The sequence below is a fragment of the Indicator indicator genome, chromosome 15 (assembly GCF_027791375.1).
Source record: "Indicator indicator isolate 239-I01 chromosome 15, UM_Iind_1.1, whole genome shotgun sequence".
Taxonomy (NCBI): Eukaryota; Metazoa; Chordata; class Aves; order Piciformes; family Indicatoridae; genus Indicator; species Indicator indicator.
The window spans coordinates 14640227-14658596 of record NC_072024.1 but is presented as its reverse complement, the minus strand read 5'-3'; the positions used below and the strand labels follow the sequence as shown (position 1 = coordinate 14658596).

The 18370-nt window shown below is 38.3% G+C and overlaps 1 protein-coding gene across 1 annotated transcript in view; it reads right to left on the bottom strand.

Moving 5' to 3' along the window:
* Window positions 1–2277: 2277 nt before the first annotated feature.
* Window positions 2278–18370, bottom strand: part of TASOR (transcription activation suppressor) — a 30471-nt gene continuing 14378 nt past the window's right edge. Inside the window, exons 10-23 of the mRNA XM_054387699.1 lie at window positions 18050–18153; window positions 17841–17944; window positions 17537–17609; window positions 17315–17389; window positions 15122–15838; window positions 13853–14295; window positions 12093–12228; window positions 6438–7381; window positions 5621–5743; window positions 4876–5035; window positions 4257–4365; window positions 3905–4083; window positions 3660–3818; window positions 2278–3021 (exon numbers count right to left, since the gene is read on the bottom strand). Coding sequence (XP_054243674.1) covers window positions 2462–3021; window positions 3660–3818; window positions 3905–4083; window positions 4257–4365; window positions 4876–5035; window positions 5621–5743; window positions 6438–7381; window positions 12093–12228; window positions 13853–14295; window positions 15122–15838; window positions 17315–17389; window positions 17537–17609; window positions 17841–17944; window positions 18050–18153 — 3886 coding nt within the window. The 3' untranslated portion in view covers window positions 2278–2461. The remainder of the gene's footprint in view (window positions 3022–3659; window positions 3819–3904; window positions 4084–4256; window positions 4366–4875; window positions 5036–5620; window positions 5744–6437; window positions 7382–12092; window positions 12229–13852; window positions 14296–15121; window positions 15839–17314; window positions 17390–17536; window positions 17610–17840; window positions 17945–18049; window positions 18154–18370) is intronic.

Here is an 18370-nt window from a genome sequence, read left to right as displayed (position 1 = left end):
ATGTACTCTGAGAAATAAAAAGATTTAAGATGTACTCTGAATGGCCTGGGTAGACTTTGTTGGTATTTTTAACTATTAAGCTGCCTCGGTGGACCTACTGTTTGCCATCAGAGAAGGAAGGACTGGTGAGTCATGTGGTGGCTGGAGGCCATCTTGGGCTTAGTGATCATGAAATGATAGAATTCTTGGTGAAGTAAGGAGTGGGGGTCAGTAAAACCTCTACCATGGACTTCTGGAGGGCAGACTTAGGACTGTTTAGGACACTGGTTAAGAGTGTCCCTTGAGAGGCAGTCTTGAAGGGCAAAGGCATCCAGGAAGGTTGGATGTTCTTCAAGAAGGAAGTCTTATGAGGTTCATAAAATAAACTGTTGAGGAAGACGCACAGCCTGGATGAACAAGGGGCTCTTGCAGGGGCTTGGGGAAAAAAGGAACAGGCTGCCCAGGGAGTTGATGGAGTCACCTTCCCTGGAGATGTTCAAGAAGTGTGTGGCTGTGGTGCTTCAGCAATATAGTTCAGTGGTCATGGTAGCTGGGTTATGGTTGGACTTGACAGTAAAGGTCTTTTCCAACCTTAAAGATGCTGTGATTCTATGATTTAAAACAGGGTAGCAGCACTTTACGTTACAGTGGGCTGGGCCCAAGGCAGTAGAACCTGTTTAAGGAAGTTTCCCTATAAACAAGGTAAGGAACAGGTCTGTATTAAATGCTACCAGTCTAATTTTAGTCTTCAAAAGAGAATAATCTGGAGTAAAACTTTCTCTTCTGGATCTCTGCAGGAGATGCATAACCTGAATTCACATCAGTTTTTCTGTGATCAGTGCCACAGAACCTCCAAAGTGAAACTCCTCCCAGCAGCAGCTAGTGTTAGACATAACCTGATGCTGAAGGTGTCTTACAGCAGTAAGGTGCACTCTTCCCTCTCCTATGTAACAAATTGTGCAGTAAGTGAGAATCTGCACTTGGTAGAAGAGTCCTTCACAAAAATGCAGTGAGGTTTATTGATACAAAGGAGTTCTCTTTGTGGAAAAATATTTATTTGCCTTCTTTTGGGGCTACACAACTTCTACACTACTCCAGTACTGCTTTGTTGTTAAACAAATAGACAACTGTTGACAGAAGGAACAACATTCAACTTCAGGGAAAGGGCAAGTGGTTTGGTTTCGGGAAGTCACCCTTTTTTTAACAGTATTTGTCCCAACTGCTTTTGTGAGGTTGAAGTCATTTTCCAACACTGTTCATCTGATACTAAACCACATATCCTATGTAAAAGGACTAAATAATGGAATTGTAAACAGGGAAAAAAAAAAACCTCACAGATGTAACTTTGGACAACGTTAATCAAATTGTAAACAGGAAAAAAACCCACAAATCTAACTTCGGACAACTTTAAACTTGAGTCAAGAGTATTAGTCTATGCCAACCCAGCAATGTCAGAGCAAGGGTAGTCTTGAGACTCCACAGCTATGTACTACCACCTGGTGTCTTCTGAAAGCCTGAGTCAGATGCTGATGTACAAGATGACCCAATTAAGAGAGAAGCACTGGGGGAAAAAGTTTGTAATTCAGCAGCTGTGAGCTAAAAATGAGATTATGAAACAGATCAAACTCTGTACCTATGACCACACTAGTTGAAAAACTGAAAAGGAAGCAGCACTCCTGGCTATGCTGAACTGGGGCAGGACTGAGGTTTCTCTAATGCAAACTGAGCTACCACAGTCATTAAAGCCAGGTTTGCCCTTCTCTTGTTACAGTAATTACAAGAGCTAGATAAAGGCTGTAGGCCACACTGATAGTGCTGTATTAAGCCTAGGGTTTCAAAGTGACACAGGCAGGTAATTGCTACGTGAGACAAAGCCGGGGTATGTTTCCCAGATAAAGCAACACAAAACCCACAGACAGTGCAAGGTGTTAGCAAGTCCCTTGTGCATTAAGAGTTTATTTTTGTAATGGAACTGCACCATTGGTTACTCTAACTGAGGTATTTAGGCAAGATCCAGTATATAGTCATCAAAGTAACTACACTGCCTTAGAGCTCTGTAAAAACATTTGTACAAAACTTGTGTCAAATGTCAAATAAATACAGAAGTTTTAATATTTATGTAAAGAAAAGTGATTTGGATACTCTTACGTTTAAAAAAAACCCTCACCATTTTAGGTAAACATTCAGTTTTACATTAAAACAGACCTCAAACTGAAGCCTAGGTACAGGTCAAATACAAATGTAAGAACTTAAAAGTGCCAACAAACAAGATAATTCAAGTACAGTAAATGTTAAAAAATATATATTTTTTTCAATTTTCAGATGCTTCTAACAGGTACAGGCCACCAGGATTTAAATAAGACAAGAAAACATTTGAGATAAAGAACAAGAAACATTTGTTCTAGAATAAAATAGAAATTGTTAATCTACCATTTTAGAAACAGAAGACTCCACAGCAACTTATAAAAAGAGACTTAGGAGTTTATTTCTGGTTTGAATATGGCTTGGAAGAATCACAGTTTATATCCCAGCCACCAGGTGATGACGACTTCTCTGTATCCATGCTCTGACTGTAAGCAGATAGAAAATAATTTCCCCCTTCTTGGTTTTGACTCACAGAAGAAATGGGGTATGTTGTTCCCAGAAAAGTCTGATGAGTGAGTACGTTAAAGTGACTGAATTGATGGGACATGTTTAATTGTCTACTATAAACTTGGAAGTTACTGAAAGGCGTTTGATCAACTGAGTTGTGATTTTCTCCTTCAGCAGAGCATGTTGTAGAAATTGGAGTAATTGGTTGTATCTCTTCCAAGTCAGTTTTAGAAGTCTTTTCCATCAAACCAATTTGTACTTCAGGAGGCAACTCCATAACTGATAAGCAGCTTTCTTTTGCATCTACTCCTTGAGAGCCTTTGGCCTCTGTCTGCAGAGCTTCCAAATGAGTATCATACTCAGAAGCATCATTGTAGATTTCTATTTGTGATGTTTCATCCCCTGAATCCAGAGACATGTCCTCCTCTTCTTTTTCATTTCCTACAAGAACTACATTGAAAAAGAAGAGAAAGTCCTATTCTGTTGGCATACAGATGTGCTAGAGAAACTATACACTACTCACGGAGCCTTACGCTTCAGGTCTGTAAGTCCAGTATCATTTAAGTCTTGGTCTTCTGCCACTCTTGTTGACTTACTCAACATGCACACCTAACCCCCTGTGTGTGTGTCCAGTTACTCCGGTGCTAAAAGCTTCTGCGCACTGGGTTCATGTTTAGTGTTGGGAAATCCCAACTCCCGGCTCCAAAGGGGTTAATGTCAAAGCAGCATCTAAAGTTATACAGTGGGTGAGTATTTGATCAGACAGTTCAATGAATACAATTACTGACATCTCAGTTCTCCTGCTACAGTTTCTAAAAGGGATCATAAAGTTTATCCTTATCCTGCACCACTTTGGCTCATGTCTACCTTCTCAAATACCATGTCAGCATCTGCTTCTGTATCTTAAGCTCCCTTTTAATGCTTCATCCCAGCTGCTTGTCCCCCATCATTTAAAACAGAAAAAGAGTAGCTTGAGAGTTGGGTTTTCCTTGCCATCTGTGGTGTTCATTGAGAAGGGTAAAGGCACAAGGCTCCCTACCCCCACCCATCTAACTGGGTAGAGAAAGTGCAACTGTGTGTAACATTACCTGATTGCCTTCTGTGAGCGTCGGGAGGAGACGGGCTGCTCTCTTCAGTAACTGAGTTGTGATACCCAACAAGACTTTTAAAATTCTGCATGAAGTCATCAACAGTAGCTACCACTATGCCACTGTCCACATAATCTGCAAGTGTTTTGAGATGCTTTTCTAAATACATAAAAGGAGATTTTGCATTACTGTTTTGTACCTGTTGGCAAAAGGGGGAGAGAAGCATGCATAAACTTTGTTTTTACCTGTTAAAAAGATGACATGTCTCTGTTGTATGTTTTGAGCCTGAAGCCTGATAAGACAGTCTAATTCTGGAGCATTTCGAGTTTGAGAATCACAATTATGGTAAGACAGAATCTCAACCAGGTGCTTCTTTTGATAGGTGTTCAGAAGGGTCAGCAGACCCAAGGCATTAGCATTCATTCTGTAATGGGGGAAAAAGAGCACTATTAGAAAGATCCTTGATGTGAGTCTAAACATTAAAATTAAGTAAAACAGCCTAAACAGAAGAGTACATATTACTTAAATGGGTTTTGGAGAGCATAATTAAAGCTGAAGTGTTTTAACAACTGGTATTTGAAGAACACGACTACTTACCTCCCCAGCTCTTTAAGTTTTTTTTGTATTTTGCAATGCACTTTCCACTGCCATTTTCCATCTGGGGTATTGAGATCCTCCAGAAACTTTAAGAACTGTTTCAGTTTATCTGTTTTGGAGATAGCAAACAGAAGTTAAATTTTGTGATATGCAAACTGAAAAAACTGCTCAGTATATCCAGCTTTCAATTTTCATCAAAGTACAGTTACACAACTATGAACATTAACCTTGTACTTGAGGTTTTCTTACTGGCAGATTTGCCAACAGCAGCAGTGCAAACCTGAGCTGCTTTTTTTTGCAGGTCAGATGCCTAACAGTGGTAAAAGCTGAATTCGGTCATATGTGCTCTGCCTTGCTAAAATACCTACTTACAAAACCACATTCTAACACAAACATAGAAAGACAGGATTTCCAAAGTTCCCAGAAACAGATTGTCTAAGAAGGCCACTGAGGTAAGAAAGATGGAATAAGCTGAAGCTCTCAAAAAAAAAAAAAAAATCACAAAAATTAGAAGACAACTTGAAAATTAGAAGACTTGACTCCTCACTGTAGTTAATCGTGGAATCTCTTTCATATCACCAAATGTTAGGCTTTTGTCTGTTTTAAAGCATCATCTTACCTGTAGTGATGGACTCTGGATTAAGGACAGATTCATCTGACACAACAAAGCCACCAGACACAAACAATTCATTGTAAGTGTGATTTTTCACGTCATCCAAACTATCAACACCCGCAAAGTTGACACAGGAAAGCCTCTTCAAAGTTACTAAGGCAGGAATCTGTTTTAAAGTGTTATAAATCAGAGATGCATACTAAAGATCATACAAAAAAACCCAAACAAACCAGGAACTACAGAATCTACGTACTAGTACCAAATATCAGACTTCAAAACACATTTTCAAAGAATTACATTTTTTCTCCTGCCTTGGGAGGTGCTTTATCAGAAACAATACTGGAACAAGACAACAGAATTGAGCACTTGGAGTAATTTTACTTTCTGTCCAGCCTAGGTTCATAAACCACAGCTGTCAGGAATACCCAAGGTCATCCCACAGCTGCCTTCATTTGCCATTAGAGCATCACAGAACCAGAGACAGAACAGAATTACTCAGGCCTCTGCACAGCCTTACAGTTGCTAAGAATAAAAAAGCATTAACACCCATTTGGAAGTGGGAGAATTTTTGGGTATGTGACAGAACAAGACTATTTACCACAACCATTTTTGTTTCCTCAAACAGCGGCTACTCAGAGGACGCTGTTTAAATGTAATGTTTTTAGGAGAAGGAAGCCTTGTTCAAAATGAGCTCATCTCGCTATGTTTTCACAAAAGCTTTCTAGAGTACACAATTATTTATATGAAATACCTTATGGATGAGGTTGGCAATGTCTTCATTTTGGATAATTATCAACAACTTATCTAAAGCAGCTCTTCTTTTAAGGAACTGTTCTGGATGACATTCTGTGTTGCCTAGCTTTGTAAGATATTCCTAACAGCACAGAAAGACAAGATGCAAAGAAAAAGTGAATAGATGGTTCAGCCAAAACAATCCCCACCTCAAATAAGTTTTCCCTCAAGTGAGTCTCAGAAGGACTTGTTTCCTTGTCTTTCCAAGACACAAATAAGCTGGCAGTCAGATTGGAACTAGGTGATCTTTAAGGTCCTTTCCAACCCAGACCATTCTATAATTCTAAGAACTTACAGTCTATCAAAACTGCACAAGTTTTTAAGTAAGAAATTCTTATCATCTCACCTTCATCTTACACATTTAAAAAAAGTCCAACAGTAATCCCAGAAGTTGCCTGCACTATTCACTGGAAGGAAAGGAAAGAACCCTGAAACTGCACACAGTGACTTCTCATATATTCTGTCTAAAACAGTAAGCTATCAAATTTTTGCCCTTGTTACCCTTCTTCCTCAAGACTACCCCCCCGCAGTATCTTCACAAAGAACCAAGCTACAGCCTGTTCTGCTTTCCTACTGGTAAGAAAAAGACTTACATAAAAGCTAAATATAAGCAAGACTCTCAGGAGCTCCAACAAGAAATGGGACAGGACAGCCTACTTTCACAACAACCTGTTTCTGAAACAAGTTTCAGGCTACCTTATGTTTGCAAGCTCATTTTTACCCATTTGAAAAAGCACTCTATTTTTACATTATAGAGATGTTGAACTGGAACATACCTTGATTTCCTTGCAGAGAATGCTTTCCTCCTCTTCAAGAATGAAAAATTTCAGTGTGTTTTTCTGTACATCTTTGATAATTTCAACCAAACTGTTGAACACTTCAGGTTTTAACTGGCTTATAAAATCGGAAAAGGCTGGTTGGGTTGAAATGTTTAAGTTCTCTGGGGATTTCTGTGTCTTTTCTGGTGGCTCCATCAGATCATTGCTGGAAGATGCCTGATCAGATGTCGCTACATCCTCTGGTTTAGTATTCACGTGATCTACTTCCTCCTTCGCTAAGGGTAAGCTTGACAAACACTGCTCATTAGAATCCACCTCTTTCACCATGTTATTACTACATGGCTCTGGGCACACCACCGTGTCAGAGTCCCTGCAAACAGGCAGCGTCTCGAGTGGAGGATTCAGCGCAGCATTAGTGACCACTTCTGCTGATTCAGGACTGGAATAAACTGGTGGAGTACGCCTAATGCACGAAGAGGACAAAATAACACCAGTCAGCTTTTCACTCAGTGCCTCTATATATTCTTGGACAGAAACATCTGATATCTGTAAACAGATGTATTCGGAAAGTCTCGTTATCCTCTCCCGGGCAGAGAAGACTGGTGCGGACACGCCACTAACATAAGCAATATTATTTTGATGCAAAATTTCTTGAATCTTTCTTGTAAAGAGATTATATTCTTCTAATAGTGTGGTCTCTATTACTGCACTAATGGAATGCTTAGTTGATAAAGATTGATCTGCTATCCCACACTGATCTTCAAGTTTTTCGACATCTCTTGTATAAAGTCCATCTTCTGCTGTCCCCTTTTGTATGTCTGAAAATGAAGAGTATGGGAACTGATAATCAGAACTTCTCTGTCTACTTATTATGCGAGGGTCATTAGGAAAGGCATCCTTTGGTGGTAAATACACCAGTGGTTCTTCTGGTGATTTCAGACCTATATAGGAAAAGTTAATCATCATCATTTCATGTTTGAAAGTCATACACAACTGATACACTAAAACCTCCACAACACAGTTTTAAAACAGCGTTACTGTTGTGCCTCCCCCTACCAAATCCAACTTGAATCCAAAGACTCAAGTGTTACTGTCCACTGAGGTACAGAAGCACAGAAAATTTAGTAGTTCCTAAGGTGGCAGAACAACAGTCAAAGTCTGCTCGAAAAACAGAACACATGTAATACTCCCAGAGATGTTTAATGAAGCATAACAGGAACTGACTGAATTACAAAAAAAAAAAAAAAAAATCAGAAATCTGGCAGAGTGACACATTATTACTACAGTATCACAGTACATTAGAGGTTGGAAGGGACCTCCGGAGATGGAGTCCAACCACCCTGCCAAAGCAGGATCACCTAGGGTAGTTCGCACAGGAATGCATCCAGGTGGGTTTTGGAAGTCTCCAGAGAAAGAGACTCCACAACCTCCCTGGGGAGCCTGTTCCAGTGCTCTGTCACCCTCACTGTAAAGAAGTTTCTCGTCGTGTTGAGGTGCGATTTTCTATGTTCAAATATTTTAAGTTACTAATAGGATAATTTCCAGACTTTCAACAGGTTTATTTTATCCACACACTACCCTGTGGAATCACACTGCAAGCGCATGTCTGATCTCACAAACAAGAACTTTTTTTCCTTTTAAAAAGGCAGGACTTAAGTCTCACGATAATTACTGTTATTTCAGACACATAGAGGTATTTCAGTATCTTATCTCTTCCATAAATACTTGAAAAGAGGTTTTCCTTGGGTTGGTTTTGGTTGATTGGTTGCTTTTGTTGTTTTTTTTTTTTTATTGTTCATTTAAGTGGATTTCTAGAACAGAACCAATAATCAAAATACTATAGACAGTTTCTGAAGGTGTTCTTCTGGAATGCATTTGGCTTTGTAGACAGTTAAAAAAAAAAAAAAAAAGGTCATATTCAGTCCCTAATTTCATCATGCCCATCCAGACTTAAGAGGAAAATAATCTGCTACTAACAGAATCCTATTTCAAGGTGACACTATCACCTCACGGTCACTTTATACCACAAGAGTTATACAGAAAACCCAGAAGTGCAGTTGTTATATTTTCATTACTGATGAAACTAGATGTTCTTTCCTCATCCTTCAAAGTACATGCTTTGAGTCAACCCAAATTTCTAGTTTTCTTTAAAAGCAATAAACACAGATATAAATCAGGTTATTCTAATTAGTTCCATTCTATTTTATTTCAGTCTTTTTTCTAGTGCCCTGTATCTTCAGTATACACAAGTATATTAATTGTAAAAGACTCTGAAGAACTCATACTAAATTAGAATGTTATGAGTAAACTTTGTTCAAGCTCATGTAAGATACAAGGCACAGAATATGCCATGTATCACATTCCTGAGCTGCTCAACACTGAGAAGTTACATCACTACTGTAATCAAGAAATACTGCACAACAAGCAAGTTTGAGTAAGAAGGTTAAAAGCTATTCTATGGCTTTAAATTTGAGGCTACTTTTGTAACTTCTTACATTTTAATACAGCTGATCAGTTTTGCATATGTGTTTTTAGCAGTGAAATTCGGGTTTGTGGCTCTCCTGTGTGCACCCTCAGAGACAAAATTTCAAACCATAAGTTTATTGAAAAAAAAGACAATCCATGCATCATGGTTTGTTGGAAAGTTTCTGTAACAATTACATTAGCAAAGAAGTTTATGATCTATATGACTGAGAACTGATTAAATAATAACCTTTGAAGAATAATCTGAAGTTTTCCAGAAAGGAACTTGGTGTTAAACAACCTTTTTACTCTAAAGGTTTTTATTAAAAAACATTAAGCAGAATTTAAACTTAGATACTTCTGAATAAAAAAATCCAAAATATTTGTAAAGATATAACAAAAGATTTAAGAAAAAAAAATAAAACACACCCCAACAAAGACGATTTACTATCCTTACTGAAATAGAATTCTCTGAAGGTAGCATCCTTCACAGATCTACACCTGTGTGTCACAATCCTTCACAATAAAAACAAATGCAGGACCAAGAAGCAAAACCCAAATAAACGAAGCTTCAACAATTATTAAAAGCATGATCTACGATTTCAAACATATTCTTTGTAGATAAATACTTTCTAACTGGGTATGTCAAAGAAACAAAAGAGCACTGCCTGAAAACAGCCTTAGAAAGAACAGCTGTTTATGAGCTGCTGAAGGAGTTATCCCTGCACATCAGGAGGCAAATTCTTCACTGCTTAAGAGTGGTCTTTCTACAGTGACTCCAGAAAGGATTTTGGAGTAGAATTTGAAATCAGAAAAAAAAAGAAAAAAGAAACTTCAACATTCTGTTTCTTCGTATCTAAGAAGAATGTCATAAAAAGCCATAGCTTTTGTCTATTAATGCATTAATCTTCTGTTACAAGAGACAGAACAATAAGCAGGAACAGACAAAAATTTTGCACTGTATCTGTAGAGCCAAAGAGGAATTGCAAATTCAAACCAGAACTGAGTTAGGATGGGCTTGTTAAAACACGCATGTGCCCAAGTTAGACTCAAGTTTGCTTACCATTGTTGCAAGTTTAGATGATGTAATCATGAAGAAACAAACAGTAACATCATACAGAAGTATTAGACAAGTCTGAGGACCTGTGAATTACTATCTCCCTCCAACATATTCTGATGTCATTGAAGAAGCAGCAAAGCAATCCCCAATCCTCAAACCATGGACTATTAAGTGTGAAGTTCTTAAAGTAAGTTCAGCTGAAAATGATCCCTGTATCAAAAGTAAAAGTTTTGTTCCAAAAGAAAAACCAAGGTATTGCCAACTTGCCTCTGCACTTGTGCAGAGGTGATTGAGAAAGCAGTTTCAGAAAAGAACAAAACTTCCTTTACATTATATTACTGAATTTATCTTAATTCCCTAGAATCAAAATCCAAAGCCTTCTAGAAGATACTATACAGGAAGATATTCCCAGAAAAAATAAAGTTCCAGTGGCCCAAAACATTAAAGGCTCTTTTGACGCTCCTACAGCCTTCTTGATGTGCAATAAGTCCACTTGCTGAACAGCACATTACTGATCTCATTTTTTGATGAAAAGTCAGTACCAGGGGAGAGGACAAGCTCTCCAGAGTTCAGGCCATAATGACAAACTGTCCTGCCCAGAAGATAAATATCTTCTTGTTTGAATTCTTCCTATCCCTCTTGAGGAACAGCAGCAGTTAGCATTTGTAGAGTTCCTTGGTGTTTATACAGCACCTTTTACAAGATCATACTGCAGAGCTAGTCAATACTTAATGCAGCTACAGCTAATTTGAAGAACTGACCTCATAGGAACACCAGAAACCTGTCTCTAGAGAACAGCATCTATCCCTGCCAGAATACTTCAGAGAAACGTTTTTCTATCAAGACTTGTAGTCTCACAGATGATTGTGCAATGTGTCAATGGACAAGCCCTTGCATGAACTCCCACACCCAGCATCTACACTGTATTACAGTTTTTAGATGCTTAATCATCCACTTAGTTATCCCAGCAACCATATCCTCACTGATAACAGACAGCAGACATTTTCTCCAGAAGTAAAAGAAATAATGTCCTAACCCAACAACAACTTTACAGTCTCCAAACCCTGTAATTTAGCAAAATGTCAGAACAGATTTTTGACATTTGGCCCTTGAAGAAAGCACAGAAAATGCTATCCAGAATTACCATCCTTTTGTGAAAAGCCTATGAATATGCTCTCATCCCTTCTCAGCCAAAGAGCTGTTGAACACAACTGGATGAATATCAGATGTGTCCGAGAGACAGACTCCAGCATTCCTTGAACATAATCAGTAATCACTAAGTTTTTACTCAGAGAATGCAGTTAAAGTTTATTTGGATTTAGTCACAAGGCAACTCGATTTGTAACACTGAGTTCAGAGCTTTTGACAACTATTCAGGCCTATGGTTAGGCCTGATGACTGTCCAGGGATGGGGACTCAACCCAGGGCCCCATCCCTTTAGACATTCTAGGTCAGGCTTGATGGGACTCTGAACAATCTGATCCAGTTGGGAATGTCCCTGCTTAGGGCCTAGACAGATGACCCCTAGAGGTCCCTTCCAAGCAGTGCATTCTATTCTGATTCCTATAGCCTCGTTTCTACATCCTTCAAATCCATGCTTTCATGCTCATAAAACAGACTTGACATGTTGACTTAGAAAGAAGCAGAACAAAAAGCTGCTTCTGCAAGACTGTTTAAACATTTAGGTAAGGACAGGCAAAGGTTTAAATGTTTAGGTAAAGATTTTGAAGCACTTTCAGTAGAAGAGCTTGATGCAATGAGATGTCAACTACTTTCTATGAGAAGACACTTTTCGTTAGTTTTCTCTACTACCCACCCACATCCAATTTCTCAGCAGAACCCAGCAAGTTCAGCTGTTGAATTCAAGAAAGTTATGTGGCACACCAGACAAGATACTCAAACATTCACATTTTGAAATTGTCAGTATGTACCCGAAGCAATACTGTTCACCAGTATCTGTTTTCACCCAGCATATTTCTTGTTATTAACCAAATAGCAGGAACAACTGCATAGGCTATATGTAGGCTTGTGACCCAAGAATGGGATCTATGAAAGACACAAACCTTTAGAACATGTTTTTATTCACTATTTGTAATAACTTAAAAGTTAAACCCACCTTACTTCCTTACCTGTAATTGGGATAAGTTTCCAGTGCATTCCAACTTCTCTGTTATTTGAATTGGAATGTTGCCTGCGATAAGCACGTTCTATACTAGGACATGGACTGTAGTCTTCAAAACTACTTACACTTCCAGTGCTTGCTTCCTAAAAACCAACAAAAATTCTCAGTTCAAAACTTGTTTCTTTGGTAGCTATTAAGCTTTTACATTCTAAACAGCTGACAATAAGAACACACCTGAGTTCACCGCATATTGGCAATTTTGCCTTCAGGCAAGTCAAACATGGAAATGTTTACATAAGGTACTTAAAAGTATTTCATTTACTTCTTTGACAATTTCTGACAGATGTCTTTGCTGACTGTCTATCATTAAGTAACTATGGCAGCCCTGAGCACATTGAGAGTACAGAATCTGGGTGGGGCAGGGAGGAAAGGGGACAAAGAAAGGGAAAAAAAATTAGGAAAATTGTCTGCTCCTTAGTTTTTTTCGGGCTTTTGTCTTGAGAGCTGAGGAAGTGTCTGCAACTAGTATGAATTCCTTGAACAATCCAACTTCCTCTCACATTCCAGTCAAAAGCAAAAAAAGCACAGAGATTACAAGTAGGACAAATTCTTTCCTGCTCTGTGACTTACAAAGACTGGAGTTTGTGTTTAAGTATCAGTAACAGATCAGAGAGCAACCACTCTATAATGTGTTCTAATGGCAGCTGGGGCACTCTGAATTGAGGATTGCAGGATCCTCAAATATGCATACAAGTCAGGGGCATTTTCCAGCCCTTTCACATACCTGCTATAAAGTAGGAGTGTTCAAAAGGCTGGACTAGACCAATTCCCATAACTGGAGCACTAACTACCGTAAAAGTAAAAGGATGTTTGATGATTGTAAAGCAGTAAGAATCACCTGATTAACCCAAGGCATTGTCACTAGAGAACGTCACTAACTGACACATAGAAACAGTTGGCTGAGGTAAGCTGTTACTTAAGATTTTGGAAGACTGCAGTAAAAAATCTGCTTGTTTCTGTGCCTGAGATGGAATTTCAAATGCATGACAAGTTGTCATACCATCTATCAGGTCTGTAAGGTTAAAGACTTAAGTAGTACACAAGCATTAATGGCAGCCATTGCTGAGAGAGTCCATATGGAACAACAACTACTGCCTTATAATCTACTTTGGGGAAGAGTAACAGCTAGCCAATAACTATGACAAGGAGCTCTCAAATCTCTCCTCACTGTGCTTCAGGTTCGACAAACCTCAATACCCTAGCCAGACCAAGAATCACCCCCAAAGGAAAAGGAAGATGGAAGGCAGTATGCAAGCTGTCACAGTAATACTATACTTAATGCCATGCAACAAGTTTACAGATTGCTATCCACCACCTTAAGGAAGGGGAGAGTCAGAACAGAGTTTTTCTACAAGAGACAGAAGACAACTGCAACACTTTGGTCTCAACAAGCATGGAAAAACACCCTTACGTACAGTGCTCGGCAAGAGAATAACAGAAGTTCCACTGCTATTGCTGGAGAAGCTGCATATGACACTGTAAAGCTAATGAGGAACACTGGTCATGGTTGCTTTCTGTCTTTCAAGTACTCTTTTATAATTTTATTACAGAAAGACTAGACAAAGAATCATGAAGAAAATATCCTTATACACTCCTACTAAACTATGTTCATATGTATAAAGAAGTATTTTTTTCTTTCCGTTTCCTAATATTTATGAAAATAGTACTTGCATTGTCAGCATCTACCTACATGGCTGTGTCACTTACTTTTAAATGCAGCGTGTGTTCAAGGCCTACTTCATTAGCTGAAAGCCGCAGATCAACATCAACAGGGTAAGGTAAGCACACTGCATCAGTTTCCACTATTGTTGGGCTCTGTGGGTCATTGAAGTGAACATCCTCAGCCTGAGCAGTATTAGGAAGCTCATGATCATCTTCATTCTGCGCTGGAATGGATTCATACTCGTATTTTTGCCTCATTTCCTCTTCAATTTCATCAGTGCTTAATCCTAAAGCTTGATTGACAGACCGTGCCAGCGATGAATCCAAGTGTCCTGCGCTAGCTAGTGTTTCTAAAAGAAGTTTAATGAGGCCATGGGTGTCAGCAACAGCAGGGTCAGATATGTCATGCTGCCTCAAGTCAGTATCATGTCCACCAAGACCAGCATTAACTGAGAAAGCAGAGTGTGGCGAATCCAAGGTTCTGCCCCCTTAGCATAGGGGGAGGAAGGGAAAAAATAATACATTACTAAGTTTTGAGATAAAACCAAAACCAGACCCCCCCCCACCAAACACCAGCTACATACCCACAGTCTCACTCTTTAGCATTAATTCATACAGTACACATACGTTTATTTTCTTGAACAAATATTTTGTACTTGTTGATAAAAGGGCAGTTTCAAAAGCTAATAATCTCCCCCAGAGAAAACAGTGCAACAACAACCAAAGGTGTTTTTCTGGCAGAGTTTAAGTATCAGATAGTATCAGATAATTATCTGAGGTTTGGATGTAGACAATTTAATGTACAGAATAATTCCATCTTAATACTATTAGGTTGCTTCCTTTGTCCCACCACACTGGGATATTACTGGCTATTTCAAAACTTAACTGCGCTCCTGTTTAGAAGTTTAATTCTCTCCTCCAATCCTGACTGATTATATAGACTGTACTGGAGTCTTAAAAATTATAGCAACAACAAAGTCAAACTTCAATAGACATTACAGTATCAAGTCTGGTTAGTATTCTACATTAAAAAATCTTTGGACAGTTTCACAGCTAAGCAAACTCTACGAAGTATGCCTTCACTCCCAAGAGGCAGAACAAAAGCAGCTTCCATGACAACTCTCTTAGAAAGAGGCAACCTACATAAAAATAAACTTAATCTCTATTGATACATCTCAGGCCAACGTTAAAATGAACCACCACGCATTAAAATGCCCAAAGTATGCAAATTATATTCAATACGTAAAGATTAAATGTTAAGTATGCTTTGAATTACAATGTTTAAAGAGGAATGCCAAACACACACTTTCTTACCTTCATACTGACAACTGTTCTCTGAAGATTCACTTAATTTTAAGTATTTCCGCAAATTTTCAGACTGTTCTTCAAGTTTCCTCTTCAGACCACTTTTATTTCTAGGGTCTTCAGAATCAGCCTCTACACCTACATTTTTTTTCCTACACTGGATTAAGTTAATAAGTTTTTTGAGTCTATCAGGATCGTAATCTCCAGAATGAGGCAGTTTTTCCTTGGCAGCAGTGGCTTCGTATTTCACACAGATTCTTTTCCCGCTTTTTGCGTTGGCAAAATCAGAGTCATCTTCTGTGACTTCATAATCTGAGATGGGACTGAACTGTTGACGTTTCCAATATCCCTCCATTAATTCCTTAGCTCTAGAAACAGGTATTTGATATGCCTCACAACCAAAAATATAGTTTTGCAAGTTGCTGTCAATATGAGATTTATTTTTTGGAGCAGCATAAAGAAATTTTTTCTCATCCAACCGTGATTCATACTGATATAAGACAAATTCTCTATATTTTCGAGGGCCACTACTGCATCTTTTCAAATACTCTTTTATATATTTCTCCACCACAGCATTGAAATCTGCAGTATTGTCTTTACGAGACTGGATTAAACCAAAATGTAGAGCCCGAACAAACTTTGTGAATTCTGGAACGATTTCCTGATTTTCGTGCAAAATCACGTGAGTTGAATTTTTCTGTGTTCCAAGCGGAACACTTTTGTGTGCTGCCATAGGAGAAAATGGAATTCACAATTAAAATCAAATCATAAGGCTATAAATAAATGATGACTATTTAGCAATATTCTGTATTATATGTATTGGATGAAACACAACTTGGGAGTGACTGTGGAGGAATAACCCAAAAGCCAGGAAAGTAAATACTTTGTGAAATAACTAGTTTTAAAGCCTACTTAAAAGTCAGCCTACTCATAGTCATAATGAACTGCTCATTTTCATAATTTTGTCTTAACTTCGGTCTTGGATACACGTATTTCCAATTCAAAACCACTTTACTGACCCTTCTAGAAGGCCACTTCAAAGTCTTACTAAGCTTTACTACGAACCTGCCCAACAGCTCCCTGAGGGAAACAGGGGAAGCATTACCCCTGCCTATGCAGTCTCAATGCATTCATTGTGCTGCTTCTATGCTCACTGGACTCTTATAAAATAATTAGCTTAGTAAACCATCAGAAACCCACATTTTTTTTCCCATTCCTTTGCAAAGCCATATAAAACTCACTCAAATGAAGAGATACAACAGGAGTGCACACCAAGAGCAGGATGTTCCTGTCCTGGGAAGCTATAAGACCCTTTTACTACATCCTTGAAACAGTGGCTCAAGGAAGCTCTAGGTTATATTGCTAGTGATGAATTTTGTGTTCAACAGAAACTGCAGTTCTTAGCCTTTGAAATGTCACAGCAGCAGGAATCAAAGTATGCTGAAGGACAGGAATGCACACACTCTAAATATCATCTTATATCTCCTCTTACCCAATCTGTAACTGATTGAATTTTCACATTTGTTACTTAAATAAGAACATAAGGAGTTTACTAAAATAAGAAATACAGAGATAAGAATCTAGGAAAATGACAAGAGTCAGGGCAAGAACTTCTTTGTAGAAGTTTGATACCTGGAATGAGCTGCTGCTCCTAGTTACTGCAAATTTCAGCTGTAGAAGATTAACTTTGAATTCACATCCCAAAGCATTGAAGTTCTACTAAAGCTAAGTGCTTTCAGTCATCTCTTGTTACCTATTTGCATGCCTACGTTCATTTGCTCAGTTTTTGGTGTGCATTGCAATGCCAAATAAATACATCAATTACAGATACACTGAAGACTTTCAGATGGTTTGTCCTTGATGGTTTTCATTGTTAAAGAAAGCCCCTAAACTTCTGAAGTGCAGTGTTATTACTAACACATAGATCTCTTGGAATAGTGATGCTCAATTCTACTAGAATATACAATCAAGTCATTTGAAAAAAGTTTTACGTTCTCATATATGAACAAGCAAACCTAGAATGTGTGGTGTGATAACTACTTTCATGAAGAAACACTTTTTGAACACAATCACCATGACCATAACCAATGGAAACTTATTCCTAGCTTACACTGACAGACTATAACTCTGCAAAGTCTTCCACATAATATAAACTACATTTAAATAGGCACATACACAACACTCCTCTGTGAACAAACCTACCTGGGCTCACGATGCCTCTAGATTCCGGAAACAGAAACAATGCCTGAAGCATATGGGGCCGTCCAGTTTGGTGGTCTACAGTGCAAGAAAATAAAGAGCTGAGAAAGAGACCACTATGTTTCCAAAGACAATCTACTACTCAAAAAACTCACCCCCCCTAAAAAACCAAACCAACAACAAACCAAAACCAACTTGAACCCAAAAACCCCAGAGTATGCATACCATAGGGAGTCGTCATTTGCCAAGAAGAAAGAAGAAAAAGAAATCCTCTGTCCAGAAGCAGTTTCACAAGAACCTGTTTTCAAGCAAAAGAAGTGTACTGTTTCAAACAGACATTTGCTCAGATATGGATACTCTTACTGTCTGTAAGCTCAATTCCATCATGAGCAGAGTAGGGCTCTGATACAATACTTAAGCATATGCCAGATAAGGAATTCCAGAGAGATCATGGATCTTGCAGTACACCTCAATTACTAGTTTGCAACATTATTTTTCAAGCCAGGAATAGTCAAATCTGTGCACTCACAAGTTTCTCTTTCTCTAGTTTTTGAAGTAAGCCCTCCAAGTGACTACCAGAACGTGACTTCTCCACAACTTCATAAAGGCTACCGTACATGCCATTCTTGAACACTGACATAATACAAGGACAGAAAGAACAAAAAAAGAAACAAATTTGTAGTTGAGAACACTTTTTAAAATTTCTGAATTAAAAAAAATTAAGCTAGAATTACTTACCATCTTTTGCTCCTAGGTAAGTTTCTTTAAAGAACAAAGCTGGTGAAATTTTTTTCTTCAATTGATCAATGTTCGCAACTTTTTCAACCTCAAGCTTCTCAGGACTAGAGATGAAGGATGAGGGGAGGGATAAAAAAGAAAAGAAAAAAAAAAAGACCTCTTTATGAACTACAAGAAGCTTTGGATACACATGACCCAAGGGTCAGTCTGATGAACTTAAAAAATCTAATCAATGTATATTTCAGATTTTCACCTGAACATATCCAAAATTCAACAGTGTCTGTGAGAAAGAGTTGTTAACAGCAACACTTTCACTCAAAT